This window comes from Saimiri boliviensis, chromosome X (genome assembly GCF_048565385.1).
Source record: "Saimiri boliviensis isolate mSaiBol1 chromosome X, mSaiBol1.pri, whole genome shotgun sequence".
Classification (NCBI taxonomy): domain Eukaryota; kingdom Metazoa; phylum Chordata; class Mammalia; order Primates; family Cebidae; genus Saimiri; species Saimiri boliviensis.
In genome coordinates, this window is record NC_133470.1 from 135,432,310 (window position 1) to 135,449,794 (window position 17,485).

The 17,485-nt window shown below is 38.1% G+C and overlaps 1 protein-coding gene across 5 annotated transcripts in view; it reads right to left on the minus strand.

The window, feature by feature from the left end:
* Window positions 1–17,485, minus strand: part of DIAPH2 (diaphanous related formin 2) — a 914,837-nt gene that overhangs the window by 198,403 nt on the left and 698,949 nt on the right. For all 5 annotated transcript variants that reach the window (XM_074391645.1, XM_074391644.1, XM_074391643.1 and 2 more), the window contains one exon: window positions 15,957–16,092. In XM_074391645.1, the coding sequence (XP_074247746.1) occupies window positions 15,957–16,092 (136 nt within the window). The remainder of the gene's footprint in view (window positions 1–15,956; window positions 16,093–17,485) is intronic.

Below are 17,485 nucleotides of genomic sequence, written 5' to 3' on the forward strand. Positions count from 1 at the left end.
AGCTGTGATAGCAAATTATATTGTTAACAGAGACACATACAAATAGCCATTTGTTGGAGTCTATCTAATAATACGTGGATATTCACAGATACATTATATACATTGCAACATTTGCTATTTTTGCTATTTTTAAAAGGCATCTTTGCTAATGAGGTCAGCCAATAAAACCATATCCATATTCACTTTTGAAGAAATTGAGGTGAAGTGATATTGATCTCACATATATTTCCAAACCTGCCAGAGCACACGAAACACCTATGAATATTCAATGCCTACACAGCCAAGGATTAAGGTCCAAATCTGATGCATGCTTTCCTATCACTCTTCTAAGATAAACACTCCTTTAATATCAGTGAAAATAAAAACATACTGCTGAAAGCATCTGTATTCCTAGGATGCTCCTAAAAATTTGTAGCTGTTAGTTATTGCTAAACTCCACATCCTGGCGTGACCAAAATGTATACAGTATGAGAGGTATATTACAGTGTATGGGGGCATTACATTTCAAAAAGATTTTGAATCAACCTAATGCTTTTCAGAAATGGAGTGAAAGAGAAAAAGAGGCCCCTCTACAGTGCCTAATAAAACTGTGAAAACACAAAGTAAAGGAAAAATGTAAGAAAACAGAAAAAGGATGCTTAATGCCTTTCAAATAGAAACTGAAGTGCTGAGGCAGTTCTCACCACCTTATTTATACATCGGATTGCTCACAAATCCTGATGTCACCCACCAGGAAGCAATGCATCAGGAAGAGCGCGACAGTGCAACAAGCCCAAAGAAGGAGGGGAGAGAGGTGCAGCGGAATGATCAAAATATATCAGCTCATAAAATCCAAATGGTTTTATAGATGAATATTATATGAAAGCATTACATGGAAATCAGAAACTAGTTCCAGAAACTGTCTACAGGCTAAACAAAATAACATAAAAGAAGATGCTTATAACGAGGAACTTATATTTGGTGAACCGAAACTGGGTATTCCTTGAATAGCAGAGACTGAGAGATGGGTTTCCTTTGCCTACCCGATCTGTGAGACAAATAAGAGGGTCTCTTATTTCCCCTCTCAAACAACAACAAAAACAGGACAACAAACAAAACAAACCAACACAGAACCTGGCATATGGTGGCATATGGTCCTACTTTCCATTTAAATAATACGGTTTTTTTGTTTGTTTGTTTGTTTGTTTTTGAGACGGAGTTTCCCTCTTGTTACCCAGGCTGGAGTGCAATGGCGTGATCTCGGCTCACCGCAACCTCCGCCTCCTGGGTTCAGGCAATTCTCCCGCCTCAGCCTCCTGAGTAGCTGGGATCACAGGCACGCGCCACCACGCCCAGCAATTTTTTTGTATTTTTAGTAGAGACGGGGTTTCACCATGTTGACCAGGATGGTCTCGATCTCTCGACCTCGTGATCCACCCGCCTCGGCCTCCCAAAGTGCTGGGATTACAGCCTTGAGCCACCGCGCCCGGCCGAAGACGCTTTTTTCTTTAAGACATACTGTCTTAAAGTAAATTTTCGAGATGGCTCCTCAGTAATAAGGACTTCTGGTTTTACTTTGGTATGCCAGCATCAATTAGTCTTTAGTTACTTTGTCTTTAAAAAATCACATCCTTCAGAAGAAATGTTAACTACTGAAGTCCAGGGCTCATGACCTCTTCTCCTAAGGTTATAATTATCTGTGATTTGAAAAGAGCGAAACCATATATTTCCTTATAAAGATGTTCACCTTATTCCTCTAGGATGTTAAAACAAGAGAGAGGATGACGGAGTATAGGCTGAAAACTGCACTGCCAACCCCTTGCCCCTACTTTAGCCCCACCTTCCACCTTTGAGGAGGGAGGTATCTTTTGGAGGCTGCATCTACTGTCATGGTTACTCAATTGGCAATAGATACTTTCAACAAGCTTTAGCCACAGGAGCTTACAGAATTACTTAAAAGTACACGCTGCATGTGAATGTACCATGGGGGAAGGAGTGTGGTTACATTTAAAGCTTAATATAACCATAGTTCATCTCTATAGCTCAATCTTGATTTCCCCTCAAAATATGATCAGACAGCCCTTAGAACAAAGCTGTATTGACTGTTTGAGTGAAGAAAAAGAGAGGCAAAGAACGGTATAACAAGACCTAACAACATAATGGATTCTGGTGATGCTGGATAGAGCTCTGACTCAGAACGAGTTGCCTCAAACAAGTAAAGCATCTTTTTAAAACACTGGGGAAGACCCAGGGGAGGCAGTTTCATATACCATGCTGAAGTTCAGTAGAATGAGGTCGGTTAAACACTCTGTCCTGAGACATACACTTTTCATTTTCAATTGTTTTCAAATAAAAAGAGAAATCCCCTTTTCAAGTTGGATTGTTTAAATGCACCTACAGCTACTCCTGTCTAGCAAAGGCTAGGCAAGCTCTCCCTACTGATGCATTTCAAAAAAGGTTCAATTGGCAAAAGAAAGCAAGTGCAAAGGGTTTTTGACAAAAGAGGACTAGAGGGAACACATTTTCCTTTCACAGAAATACTGTTCTAGAAATCAGACATGGTAGTGATTCAACCAAGAAGGAGTAAATATTGGTGAGATCAACAGGAAATTTGGAAAACTTCTTCAACTTCAAACACTCAATTGCGTGAAATTATTCACTTGAAAATTGTGGTAGGGATTACATTATAAAAATGAGAGACTAAAGAACAAAACAGAACAAGATACTATGATTGTCAGATTACAACACAGCCTAAATCAGCATACTCTGAGAATGCGGCTGTCTTATACCACAGAACCACATGGATGTAAAAAGAATCTCCCGGACACTGTCCAATCCTCAGCAGGGCGATGCCTGGGTCTGTGTAGCCCTATATGCATCCATCCTATTTAACGAGACTCCAAATAATTCCTGGGTAACTTTCTCCAGGGCTGAGCAAATAGAAAAAGGCTAAAGCAAATACAGGAGCTCTGAAATATCTACTCTGACAAAAAGCATTTTTTCAGAAGTACATTTAAAATAGATTCTAGTACTGGTTCAAACAAATAAAAGTACTATGCCATCCATAGTTAATTGCACATTTAAAAGGATAATTAGTTTTTGACTTCCAAATGAATCATACAATCATCTTCTGAGCTTTTATGAAACCTACTGTTGATATATATGACAAGCAGGTATTCTAGGCTTAGGTTTTAATGTCTTCCTAATACCACTGTAACAAAGGTATAATTGCTTTCTTAAACTGTGTCTTCTTTTCCACTTTTCCCCACTAACTAGTGAAGATACTATATACTTTGTAGGTTGTTCATGTGTGAGGGGTGTGACAGAGGACTGAGGAGTGACACTGAAAAAAGAGACATAGACATTTTAAAGACATATATATATGCTACATACACTCCTGTGTGCGTGTACACATACACCTATGGGACTACATGCAGCAAGAACCATTACTTCTTACAGAAGAGATGTACTTAAGAGAGGGAGAAAGGCTGATAGTTAACCCCTGAACTAGGTTAATAGCGCTGAATTATCAGTCAACCATATTTTGATTGGGGTACGTCATCACCGACCCTCACACTGTAGGCATTCAATAAATACTTGTGGAATTAAATTAACAATCACTGAAAGATTTTCATCTAAAACAATCCTTTTGCACATTTAGTATAACAAAAGGCTTTTTTTTTTTTTTTTTGAGACAGAGTCTTACTCTGTTGTTCAGACTGGAGTACAGTGGCATGATCTCGGCTCACTGCAACCTCCACCTCTCGGGTTCAAGCAATGCTCCTGCCTCATCTGCCGTAGCAGCTGGGATTACAGGCACCCGCCACTACGCCCGGCTACTTTTTGTTGTTTTAGTAGAGATGGGGTTTCACCATGTTGGCTAGGCTGGTCTCAAACTCCTGACCTCACACGATCCGCCCACTTCGGCCTCCCAAAGTGCTAGGATTACAGACGTGAGCCACCATGCCCTGCCAAGTGTAACAGTAGATTTTGTCCTGATTCTGAAGCAGCCCAGGAGCTCAGGGATTCCATGTGGGTGGAACAAATATAATTTTTAAAAAAAAGTCATTAGAGACTCAGTTGGGTTCAGTGCAGTTTGTCGGTTCTGTGAATCTGTTAGGTGTAATTAGAATCTAAGCGCATTTGACTAAGAACAGAGCCAAATTAATTGCAATGTTGCTGTATAACAGCTGTTATTCATTTGACACTTTTCTGAATAAGCATTAGAATATTAAAATACGGAACGAAAGCATGTTTCTAATAAATGATTAGGCCACCTATAATGTGTTTTGGTCATTTCTTATGTAGTCAGTTTTATTGCTTTCACATACCTGCTCTAATATTTTCATAGATTTCTGCCTAGTAAAGTTGCATAAATCATATATAGCAACAAGCATATACTGTAGAGAAAAGCCAAATTTGTAACTGCCAGCGTTACTCATCTTCTACACAGGAATTGATGAAATCTTGTTAAATGTTCAGCACACTGAAGACCGCTCTTACAGTTTTTGCAAATCTGAGTTTCTGCATTTAGAATGCATGAACTCTTAATGAGATCTAAAGTATATTACCTATCCTGTTTCACATATTTATTTTTGTCTCTCATTTAAAAGAATATTTTTAGTAGATGTAGAAATTTATTTTACTGCTAAGGCAGATAGAATAAGAGTTTAGCAATTATTTCCTGTGAGCTGAAGCCGGAAATGTAATTATTTTAGTATAGGGTCAGAAAAAAAAAAAATTACTGGTGATAAGTGGCTTAAATAGGCTACAGGAAAGAATAACTAGAATCTTCAATTAATGTGGATGGAGTGTGTTACGGAAATAGTACCGATAAAGCACATGTTCCAATGCTAGTGTATAGTGATCACCGATGCTCGGCCCGGAGACAATATTGAAATCCTAATGAACTACCAGTAAATATATATTGTGTGCTGGCTACATGTCCAAAATTATATTTAAGTGCCATGTGCTGATGCACATTTTCACCTGTGTAACATGTAAAGCTAAAATTGTGGGGGGTGGTGGTTGGGCGGGTGCGAGGAGGGTTGTACACTAAGAGTTCAGAAAGATTTCAGATGATAAAGACTGATGCACAGATAGCTTTCTACATAATTATAAAGTCAGATTAATCAAAACACCACTTCTCTTAGGCTAGTCAATGAAGATCTTATTGTAATGATTATTGCTGTTGATAATTTTCCTTGATACGTTCACTAAACAATTATTATTATTAAAGCAATAACATTTACCACTTCTTGCGTGCTAACCACGTGTCAGACAAGTAGTAAGAGATTTACATGTATCCTCTCACTTAGTTCTTATGATAATCCTATGAGGTAGATGCGGTTGTTTTCTGTCTTATACAAGAGGAAGTTGAGGATCAGAGAGGTTAGATGAATTGTTCAAGGATGCACTGTGTAAACGATGCGAACTCACTTTGTCTGGCTCCAAAGACAAGAAAGGTACGCTCATTTCAACCACCGGCTAAACCAAGGAGGGAGACATCTGACAGATTACATGTCATTGGGGGTCAGCAGATTCTGCCAGCAGGGTGTGATTTATCATTCGATGATTGCTACAACAGGAGTTCCTCCTCTTCGCACCTCAGTATCTTTTATCCCAGTGCTCAAACTTAGTAACTCAACAAATGTTTACTAAATGGCAGCAGCATGACATGACCTAAAGATATTTCATTAGAATAACAAAGTCACAAATTCATTCGAAACACCTTAATGTGTGAGAAGCTCCAAAGACCTGGGTAAATCTTTACTGCACTGACTAGTTTTATTTAGAGAAAAAGAAAAAAAAAAAACAAAAAAAACACCAAATTTTCACTAAAAAAAACAAATCTAGAGAACAAAGAGAAAAAAATTCCGATTTCTTGAAATGTTTGCTAACGTAGGAAACTAGGTAACTTAAAGTAAACATAGTATCAGCCAGATAGACTTTTTCTCTTCATAGGTAAGGCTTTACTAGGCCAAAGACTGTTTTCTAGGTCCACCAGACATACAAACTTATTTTACTTTGTATTAGTATCTACGAGCTGTTTATTAGCAGTTATTAGCAGTTATAAATATATGCCAGAATGACAGCACCAATATTGTCTCCTTAATTTATATTATTAGAGGTGATTTACTACGACTTGGATCAATTCCATTATTTGTGAGTTTTCTAATATATAATTTTGGTGACGATGATTTAATGTCTGGGGTATGATGGTAAGAAACATAAATAGACCTATTCAGATCAAAGTAATATAATGTGAAATGAGTTTATTCACTTATAAGATGTAATTATTTTACAACTACGAAAACACAGAAAAACAAAATTGCTGTCAACCACAAAGTTAAATGTTTAGGTTTATTTGGCAAAAATTGCTACTCTACTCTCTTAAGACTGATTTATCATCAAATCTAAGGTACCTTACTCTTCATGACACTAGAAATAAAGTCAATTCTGATTTCCATATAATCTTATACAAAGAGGAGTAAAACTGTTCCTGATTAAATTAATATTTGCATAAAAATCATGCTTGTAGCTTGCAATTTCAAAATGCCCATTTTTTATGTACTTTTTCCTCTTGCTTCCTCTAAGATTTTGTAGTTAATTTGCTGACTTCCATAAACATGAAAAGAAAGAGATTTACTTACAAATATTTGGTAAGCTTTCTCTTTTTACCTACAGAATTAATTAATCTTTTTTTAGTGGTCCCTAAGATAATTGTCATCTATACCAATATAGCCCAACATTGGAGAACATAGATTAGACCGAGAAGTTCACATAGTTTGCATACTAGCGTATATATTAGAGTACATTTGTTGATTTAGCATATTTTTGTCACATTTAAATTAGCTTTCTCAATTTTACATTTAAATAAGTGGTATATTACTGTGCATGCTCTAATTATAATTATTTGGAAAATGGTGCAATAAATGTTAGTTGGATGAATCAAATAGTTTAATGTGCCAAAAGACATCAATATATAATTATCTACTGGTAAAACTGTGCTGTTCTTTTAAAAAGATGTCTCTTGCTCATCAATCTGTTGCTTGCAACTTTCAACTGCCTTTTAAAATCTCCTTTATAAAATTTTTTCCTGCCTGTTACCATCTTCTGAAACCGCTACAGGTTTAAACTCCTTTGAAGAGAGCATCACGTATGAACTCACTCCCTTTTCATCACCTTTCAGTGTTCTTTTCCAGCTACATCCTCCTTGTAGTCTCCTCTCCTTTCTTGTGCTTCTGGCTTACTTCTTGAAAATCCCTAAATGAATTCCCATAATAACCTTAGCTCTCCTACCTCATCACGCCACAACTCCCCTGCCTGACTTTGAAGGCTCTTTCACAGCCCGGCTCCATCCTACCTTTCCAACACTTTTCCAAATCAAATCCTGCGCTAAAATGACACCAACAGAAAATATTGACTGAACATTTAATTATCAGAGACTGGGAATAGGCGAAAAGATATTAACATATACTCCATAAACAGACTAGAGTATAAATAACACGAGTCTCTGGTTTTATAGAAGAAAAAAATTGAGGCACAGAAAGATGAAACACCTTGTCAGAGATTATATGGCCAGTAAACTGTGGTGCTGGGACTTGAACTTAGGACCCATTCTCTGAATTGTTTCGATGTATTTTCCTGTAGGCTATTACACATATCTTACATAAAGCATGCTGCCTTATGTGCTGACGTGCACTACTGCTGAGGTTATTCCCTTTTACTTGGATAGTTTCACCTCCGCTCAGCCAAATGTTACCCAACCTTCAGGGTCTAGCTTGACTGCTTTGTTCAGAGGCTGTATTTAGCCTTCTCCATGAAACTTTATGTAATTTTACCAGACCTCATTGATTTCCCTTTTTAGATAGTGCTAAAGAGCAAATAATCTCTATTATGTATCAGTACACAGTTTAATGTTTGCTGGGTCAGCTTTGCTTTCTTTCTCTGACAAAAATGAAAACTTCTTAAGGCTGGAGACGATTTCTTGAGCTTTTACCAGATTCTTCGAGGAAAATAAAAATGACTCTTTCATTGTATGAGCAGCAGCAAGTATATTCTAGGCCCTGTGTTTTGTACCATACTTAATCATCTCACTTAATCTTCACTGAAACTATAGGAAGCACGAATGTCATTATCCTATATTACAGATGAGGTAACAGGCATGAAGAGACAACACTAAACTTCACTTTCGAACACAAAGAATTTAAATTTTTAGTAATGCCACTTAATGTTTATAGAATGCCTGTCTCTTTAATCATATCTATTTTCTTCTTTACAGTTAAAAAAAAAAAAACTGTTGCTTATCATGACCTTTGCCTTCTGGTCTCTGATACTCTCAAAATGGAGCATTGGTACATGATATTTTTTTATGGATTTAACTTGAAAGATAAAATTCTCTGGCCGCTTGGTTTTTATGATATCTTTACTTAATTCTGAGCTCAGTTGATCACGTCTAGATTACAGAAATAATCTTTTCTGTTTGCTTTATCCTATTATCTTTCTGAATAATTAAATCCTCAAATATTTCTCCTTGATGAATGTATATAATTTTGCATGCCAGATAAACATACCTCATTTTTGCTAAGTTATATCTACTACGTAATAGATGCTAAACTGATAGGAAAGTGCAGAGTTCTTTAAAAAGTTATTTGTCATTTCCAATGTGACTTACTTTACTCGAGGGACTCTTTACTTTTGTTATAGGTAAGATCCTATGGTTCCAATGCTATGTGTCTCCGGTCCCATGCATGAAATACCTCTGTGTACTACATATTACATACCTCGCAATGGCAATGAAATGTTCTATATTATCTCTCTTTTGGTGGAAAAGAAGATTACAATGTTCTAATTGGACATACTTAGAGTTCTATAAACCACCTTCTGATGACACCTCACTCATGTCTTCCATAGGCTTTCACACCCCAGGTATTCACATATGATGTGTCTCCATCATGACTCCTCCCAGCTCTCAGAGCGCTCACAACTGCCTTCCATCTAGCTGATAAGAGCATCCTTCATAAGACATTCTCTGAGAAACTCATAGTGAGCTCCATCTTGACAGACACCCAACTCTATTATTCTTATTCTTTCTTTCCTGCATCTTTTCATCTTCATAATTAAAACTATACACTTGCAATGGAAGGATCTCTTTTTGAAACATATTTATAAGTGCTAAGGCACATATAGTCCAAGTATAAAGTAACACTACAATAAAAGTAATATTTGTAACACATGGGCCATCAATCAAGAAGGTAACAGTATAGTTTACTATTTGATTGATACGTAAATAGAGCTATGATACTAACACATAAAAAAATAAATCAAATTTTTAAAAATTTATCTTTCACATTTAAATCACTCAGCCAAGCATATGCATGAAAACTTATTTGGATATTTATCTTACAGTTTCAATGAATTTGAAGAGGTAATTAACTAAATATCAGCAAATGAAAATACAGACCACGAAACTATTCCTACACAAATTAAAAAATTAATCATGAAAGAAAGGAGGTAAAGAAATGAAAATATTCTGAGGCTGCGCAAGGTGGCTCATGCCTATAATTCCACCTACTTGGGAGGCTGAGGCAGGAGAATCCCTTGAACCCAGGAAGCAGAAGCTGCAGTGAGCCGAGATTGTGCCACTGTACTCCAGCCTTGGCAACAGAGTAAGACTCCATCTTAAAAAAAAAAAAAAAAAAAAAAAGAGAGAGAAAATAGGCCAGGCACAGTGGCCCACACCTATAATCTCAGTAGTTTGGGAGATCAAGACAGATCACTTGATCTCAGGAGTTCCAGACCAGCCTGGGCAACATGGCAAAACCCCACATCTACAAAATACACAAAAATTAGCCAGGCATGGTGGTGTGTGGCTGTAGTACCAGTTACTGGGTAGGCTGAGGTGGGAGGATTGCTTGCACCTGGGAGGCGGAGACTGCAATGAGACAAGACTGTGCCACTGCACTCCAGTCTTGGCCACAGAGTGAGACCCTGTCTCAAAAACAAAGGAAGGAAGGAAAGGAGGGAGGGAGAGAGGGAGGGAGGGAGATAAACCAAGCTTGCAGCACATTCAGTGATTTCAGTGTTAATCATTAAGTCAGCTTGCTCTCTGACATGCATCCTCATAGTTGTTTGCTACTTACTGCTTCAGAATCACACAGATCCTCTTACAAGATTATAGTTCCCCTTAACTGCTCTGTAGATAACAATTTGAACATTATAAAACATTAAGTTTTTCATTTGCACTATACTTTCAGTCCTGTGTACCAAGGAAACTACTGACATCAGCTGGTCTGAAGGATCCCACAAGAAGCTGACTCACCAAAGAATGCAGTTTTCACACCCTGATAATTTCATCCCCCTTGCCCTGGTCAATCAATGACTCGAATTTTCCAGCCCCCTGGTCTCCAAGATCCACTTAAACATCCCAGTCCAGAACTCCTTGGGGAGATGAATTTGAGGGTCTCCTGTCATCTCTTTACTGGGTACCCTGCAGTCATTAATGTCTTTCTCTGCTGCATCCCAGTTGTTTCAGGGTATTGGTCTGTTACTGTGCAGCAGGCATACAAACTTGTTGGTCTTATAACAACTATAGACACAATCAAAATAAGCCCTTCTTTCTTTTTCTGTTATAGACACATTTTTAGGAGAACAGTGAAAGGTTGATAAATACTTGAAGAAGGGTAAGAATTGGTGTAGTGTGGGAGAAAGATTATGTTCTCAGAACAAAATTTGGATAGTCTCCGTTTTCAACCACTAACGCTTCATTGTTCACTCCAGCAATGCATGAGTGTAGGCAGAGGACTCCTAGAGGTCCCTCAAGATCATTTCGGGGATTTGCAACGTGAAAATTATTTTCATAATAATACTGACAATGCTTTGCCTTTCTATTTCTCATTCTTTCCTGAGTATATCATGGAGTTTTCCAGAAGTTATGTGAGGAATGATATTGAATCAGATTGAATGGAAAAGTAGGTATGAGAATCAAGCTGTCTTACTGAGATTGTGAAGAGGCTGATGACACTAATTTTTTTCTCTTCTAATTATTTTTTGTTTTGGAGAATATCGGTGGTTTTCATTTAAAAGGTTATGTATTTTAACATGAAAAGGTTCACTGTTGTTATTTAATTGAATCAGTCAATAATTTTAAAATTATCTCAGGTTTAACTTTAATACAGTAAAAGGAATTTGAGGTCCTCAATGATTTTTAGTGTAAATAAGATCTGAGACCAAATAGTTTCAGAATCTCTGATTTATACTTTACCCTGGTGATTTCAAACACATGATATAAGTTGAACGATGTAATTAAGAGGTGATCATCATAAAATATTTATTGTAAGAGAAAAAAAACGGGAAACAGAGCAGCTACATGGGAGGCTGAGGAAGGAGGACTGCTTCTGCCTAGAGTTTGAGGCTACAGTGAGCTACGATCACATCTCTGTACTCCAGCCTGGGTGACAGAGTGAGACCCCATCTCTAAAGAAATAAAATAAAAAATAATTAAGAGGCCGTTACACTGGAGTAGGGTAGGCCTCTGATTCAATATCACTGGTATTTTTATAAAACAAATACCATGGCCAGGCAAGGTGGTTCATGCCTGTAATCCCAGCACTTTGGGAGGCTGAGGCAGGTGGATCATGAGGTCGGGAGTTTCAAGACCGGCCTGGCCAAGATGGTGAAACCCCATCTCTACTAAAAATACAAAAATTAGCCAGGTATGGTGATGGGCACCTGTGGTCCCAGCTACTCGGTAGGCTGGGGCAGGATAATCACTTGAACCCAGGAGGCAGAGGTGGCAGTGAGCCGAGATTGTACCACTGCACTCTAGCCTGAGCGACAGTGAGACGTTGTCGCAAAAAAATAAAATATAAAATAAAACAATAAAATAAAATAAACACCATGTGAAAAGACAGATAGGCACACAGAGAGAATGCCAGGAGAAAGCTGAAGTTATGCTGCAACAAAGCAAGGAACTACTAGAATCTAGGAGAAAGGCCTGGCACAGATCCTACCACAGCCTCTTAAAAAGGAGTATAATCCTGCTGACACCTTGATCTTGGATTTCTAGCCTCCAGACCTGTCACACAACATATACCTGTTGTTCTAAGCCACCTAGCTTGCGGCATTTTCTTATGGCAGCCGTGGCCAAGTAGTACACTGTAACTTCAATCTTCAAATAAAAACCAATGATCCCCAAGCCAATATGGTTAGTTCAGACTTCTTTCCTGAGTTTCACAATCACATATACAATGGCTTCTTAGACATATTCCATCTTTACAAGATATCTAAAAACTAAACATATTTAAAATGATACCAGTCATTGTAACTCTCCTGAGAAAATCTGCTCTATTTCTGAATTTGCTTTCCCGGTGAAGCGTACCATCTTCTTTAACACTTGCCTCCTTTGACTCACACATCTGATCAATCAGCAGCACCCCTCATGATGGTTAATCTTTTATGTCAACTTGGCTGGGCCACGTGTCGGAATATTTGGTCAGACATTATTTTGGATGTTTCCATGAGGGTGTTTTTGGATGAGATCCACATTTAAATCAGTGAACTTTGAGTAAAGCAGTTGGTATCCCATGATGTAGGTGGGCTTCATCAAATCAGCTGAGGGCCTGACTAGAACAAAAACACTGACGTGACCCAAGCAAGAGAGAATTCTGCAGCAGATGGTTTTCAGACTTGAACTGTAACATTGGCTTTCCCCTGGGTCTCTTGCCTGTTGTCCTGCCTTCCACATTTTAAACTTGCCAGCTTCTATCATCACTTGAGCCAATTCTATAAAACAAATCTGTGTGTGTGTGCATGCATGTATGTATACACACATCTTACTAGTTCTGTTTCTCAAAAGAACTCTGACTAATATACCGCTTGTTGCTTTCAAATCTCACTGTCACTGTATTAGTACAGGCCACCATCATCTCTTGTCAGGACTATGACAATATCCTCATAACTTCTATTTTCTTAGGGCTTTCCCCTTCCAATATGTTATTTCTGCTTCTGTCAAAATGATCTTTCTGGCGGGGTGCGGTGGCTCATGCCTATAATCCCAGCACTCTGGGAGGCCGAGACAGGCAGATCACTTGAGGCCAGGAGTTCGAGACCAGCTTGGCCAATATGGTGAAACCCTGTCTCTATGAAAAATATAAAAATTAACTGGGCATGGTGGTGCAACCTGTAGTCCCAGCTACTTGGGAGGCTGAGGCAGGAAAATTGCTTGAACCTAGGAGGTGGAGGTTGCAGTGAGCTGAGATCATGCCACTGTACTCCAGTCTGGGTGACAGAGTGAGACTCTGTCTCAGAAAAAAAAAAAATGATCTAAGAAACCTGAGTATGTACAGCAATTTCCAGTTTATAAACATTCACAGGCTTCCCACAGCTTTCAGGGTAAGCCCCTTGGCATACTAGAAAAGAAAGCTCACAATGTGTCTGGCCTCTTCTCCAACTACTCTTCCTTGCACATAAGAGAGCTAACTTTCAGAACTTTTCTACTGACTTCTTCACCTTTTCAATGATAACTTCCTATAAATACATATTGCCATGCCGTACTCTAGTGCTTACCTCCTAACAGAGGGACCTCAGTCATGACCAGTTTTCCTGATTCTAATTATAAAGACTGTTTGTTAAATCATTTGATACTATCCTAACACAGCTTTTTACATAATATTACTTTTTTTTCTTCTGTTAAAATTATGTGGAGCCTCGTGTGGTGACTCACGCCTGTAATCCCAGCACAGGTGGGCGGATCACGAGATCAAGAGGTCGGGACCATCTTGGCCAACATGGTGAAACCTTGTCTCTACTAAAAATACAAAAAATAGCTGGGTGTGGTGGTGCTTGCCTGTAGTCCCAGGTACACGGGGGACTGAGGCAGGAGAATCGCTTGAACCCAGGAGGTGGAGGTTGCAGTGAGCCGAGATCACGCCACTGAACTCCAGCTTGGAGACAGAATGAGACTCCATCTCAAATAATAATAATAATAATAATAATAAATTGTTGTATTTGTTTTCTGGGTGTTAGACATAAACTACAGTCAATTCCTAAACATTTTTATTTATTTTAAAAGTACGAAGACTAAACTTAATGGTATGGATATTACTTTAGAAGATTAGCCATTAGGAGACACTACTGTAAAAAGACTTGCTAATGATTGTTATAATAATTATATCTAAAAACACATAAAAATTAACTCTGGTTACATAATGCCTAGGTTCAAATCTTGGTTCTACCTCTTACTATCATTGTGACCTTGGGCAAGTTACTTAACTTCTCTGTGTCATTTTTAAATGAGATAGTAGTACTTTCCTAATAGGGTTCTGTGAGAATTAAATTGGTTCCTAAATATAAAATTCCTAATCTTGGTGCTAGTACTTCCTATTTGTGAGACCTTGGGCAAGTTCCTTAATTTCTATGAGCCTCCATTTTCTATCTGTAAAATGGGATAATAATAGCACCTACCTCATAGAGATGTTGTGAGGATTGACTTAAAATACGTAAGAGTCGGCCGGGCGCGGTGGCTCAAGCCTGTAATCCCAGCACTTTGGGAGGCCGAGGCGGGTGGATCACGAGGTTGAGAGATCGAGACCATCCTGGTCAACATGGTGAAACCCCGTCTCTACTAAAAATACAAAAAACTAGCTGGGCGTGGTGGCGCGTGCCTGTAATCCCAGCTACTTAGGAGGCTGAGGCAGGAGAATTGCCTGAGCCCAGGAGGCGGAGGTTGCGGTGAGCCGAGACCGTGCCATTGCACTCCAGCCTGGGTAACAAGAGCGAAACTCCATCTCAAAAAAAAAAAATACGTAAGAGTCTTACAATCATGCTTGGCATATGGTCGATATTTTAGAGTGCTTGCAATTTTTACTACTGTTGTCTTCAGTAATATATGGTTCATATTAATCGTATTACCTTGTATCTTGTTCTGATTTTGTTTTGTTTTGATCTTAAATTCTGTAAACCTCAGGTGACAAAGACTATGTTTGCTTTTTTACTCTTAAATTTTCAGTGTGAAGATACCTGATACCAATCACTTTCTTCTTTTGCCCTCTCTTCTTTAGAAAGCAAACCAACCAAACTAAATAACTCACCAACAGTATACAATCACTCTTGCTAACCAATAACACAACTTACTTGCTTATTTTATTTATTTATTTATTCTTTTTTTGAGCTGGAGTCTTACCCTGTTGCCCAGGCTGGAGTGCCACTTGGCTCAGTGGAGCCTTCGCCCCCCCACCCCAGTTTCAAGTGATCTTCTCACCTCAGCCTCCCAGATAGCTGGAATTACACGTGCTTGCCACCATGCCTGGCTAATTTTTATATGTTTTGCAGAGACAGGGTTTCACCATGTTGGCCAGACTGGTCTTGACCTCCTGACCTCAAGCGAACCTCCCGCCTTGGTCTCCCAAAATGCTGGGATTACAGGTATGAGCCACTGCGCCTGGCCTCAAAGAACTTACTTTGAAACTCTATGAACATAGCAGCATTTTGTACTTAGGTTCACAGCTGTGCAAGATGTCTTTCCCTATTTTATTCAACTTGTAATAGTGCTGTCAATATCTCTTAGGATTTGAAATGTTCAAGCCTCCAAGAAAGACTTATTTGTTACTGTACTGTCAACAGACACGTGCTAACAAAATGAAGGTTAAGTCTCATCTCTCCATACTCATGTTTCATATTTCATCTCACCCTCTTCTTCCCTCCCCACGGCCTCATTCAGAATATGATATACTATGGTAAGAAAAGTAGGGAGAAAAACATTTTCTCAACAAAATATCATCTTGCATTATCAAAAATCCTGAATGCCCAGGGCAGGGAGATACGAAATACAGATAGCATCGTGAGAGAAATTTGGCACAAGTAACTAATACTATTGTAAATTTTCTATGAAATTTTACTTTATGATCCAAAAATAATTAACTGCCAATTCTTTTGCACCTTATGCGTTTTTGTAAAAATTGGAAATATTTTCATACCTTTGCTGATATCGATGAGTTGTTTCTTTTTCTTCTGGCGTTCTAACTTTTCTTGCTCAGCTTTCTCCTTTGCAAGTTTTGCCCTCCTGGTCTTCTCTTCCATTTCTCTTCTCTTATTGTTTTCTCTCACTGCTTCCTATACACATAAACAAAGTTAAACAAAAACCTTTCCATTACCTATATAATGGAGAAGTTGCACAGCTTTAAAATTATATAAATATGCTAAGATGGGAAGGTATTACAGCAGCCTGAAGACGTATATATACACTTTTGGGAGAGACAATTAATTGTAAGATATCTCTTTTGGAAAAAAGATTTAGAAATAACTCAGTCTTAAATTGTCATTATCTAGGGTGCCAGAAAATTAAGGACATCAGTGTCACAGATTTAATAAACATACTTTATCTATTATTAAAATATGAAATAGTTTGACACAAAAGAGAAGACGTAGTAAGTAAACATGATTCAGCAAGTATTTTACCCCCTTTATTGTATACTTTTCCGTTATCTGCAAAATTGAGATTAAAAAAAAAACCACCTCATAGGATATTTTTGTGAGGAAAAATGATATAAACATAAAGTGCTTAGAACAGATCCTGATATATGATCATCAAGGAATTTGTCTATGACGGTGATGGTCATCCTGGTACTGGCGATAACAGTTACATCTAATCATGCAGGGCATGAAACAATCAGCAGCATTATCACAGAAAAGAAATACCTTCAAATTTGACAGCTTTTTACATGCCAAAATATTTAGAAATGCTGAAACATATTTCAAGCTATTGTCTGTTTTATTTTGGATAGATTATTTGTGGAACTCAAGCGAATGAGTACATTCCAGTAATGGCATTAGAGAAAGCTGAATTAATGCGATCAGCTGGAATATCAGCTTCCTTTGAGTTCAGATAAATCACGAATGCAGAGACATATTAACTACAAGTTCCTTCCATCAAGTTGCTCTGGTGTTTTTTTTTTCTATTATGATTGATTAACTATGCTTCATAGCATGTACAAACTATTTCTCAAAAACTATTTTGATCCAGAAATCCTAAAGAAAAAGACTCAGTAACAAGAATATGTCTACAAGGCTTTGCCTGGAGGGGTTTTACATTGAAATAATTTTTTCTTTATGTTAAAAGACACAGTAGTTTAAAATAGCCTTAAAATCCCTTACAAAATTCTCCTTACGTGCAAGAATTGATTTATTCCTATAAAATCTAAATGATTTTACTTTCACTGGTACCTCCTTTTTCTCCGGTGATTGTTTTTGTGCTCTTAGACTCCATAGCAATAGGCTAGGAGCACAGAAGTACCTGGCTGTTATAGACGAACTCAAAGACCACCACTTAAAATAAACTGGCATACAAGAATCATAATTTTAAAGCAGGGTTTCTCAACCTCAGCACTACTGCCACCTTGGGCTAGACAATTTTTTGTTAGAGGAGCCGTCCTACGCACTCTACCTGCCAGGTGCCAGTATTATCCCACTCCAGTTCTGACAACCAAAAATGTTTCCAGAAATTGCC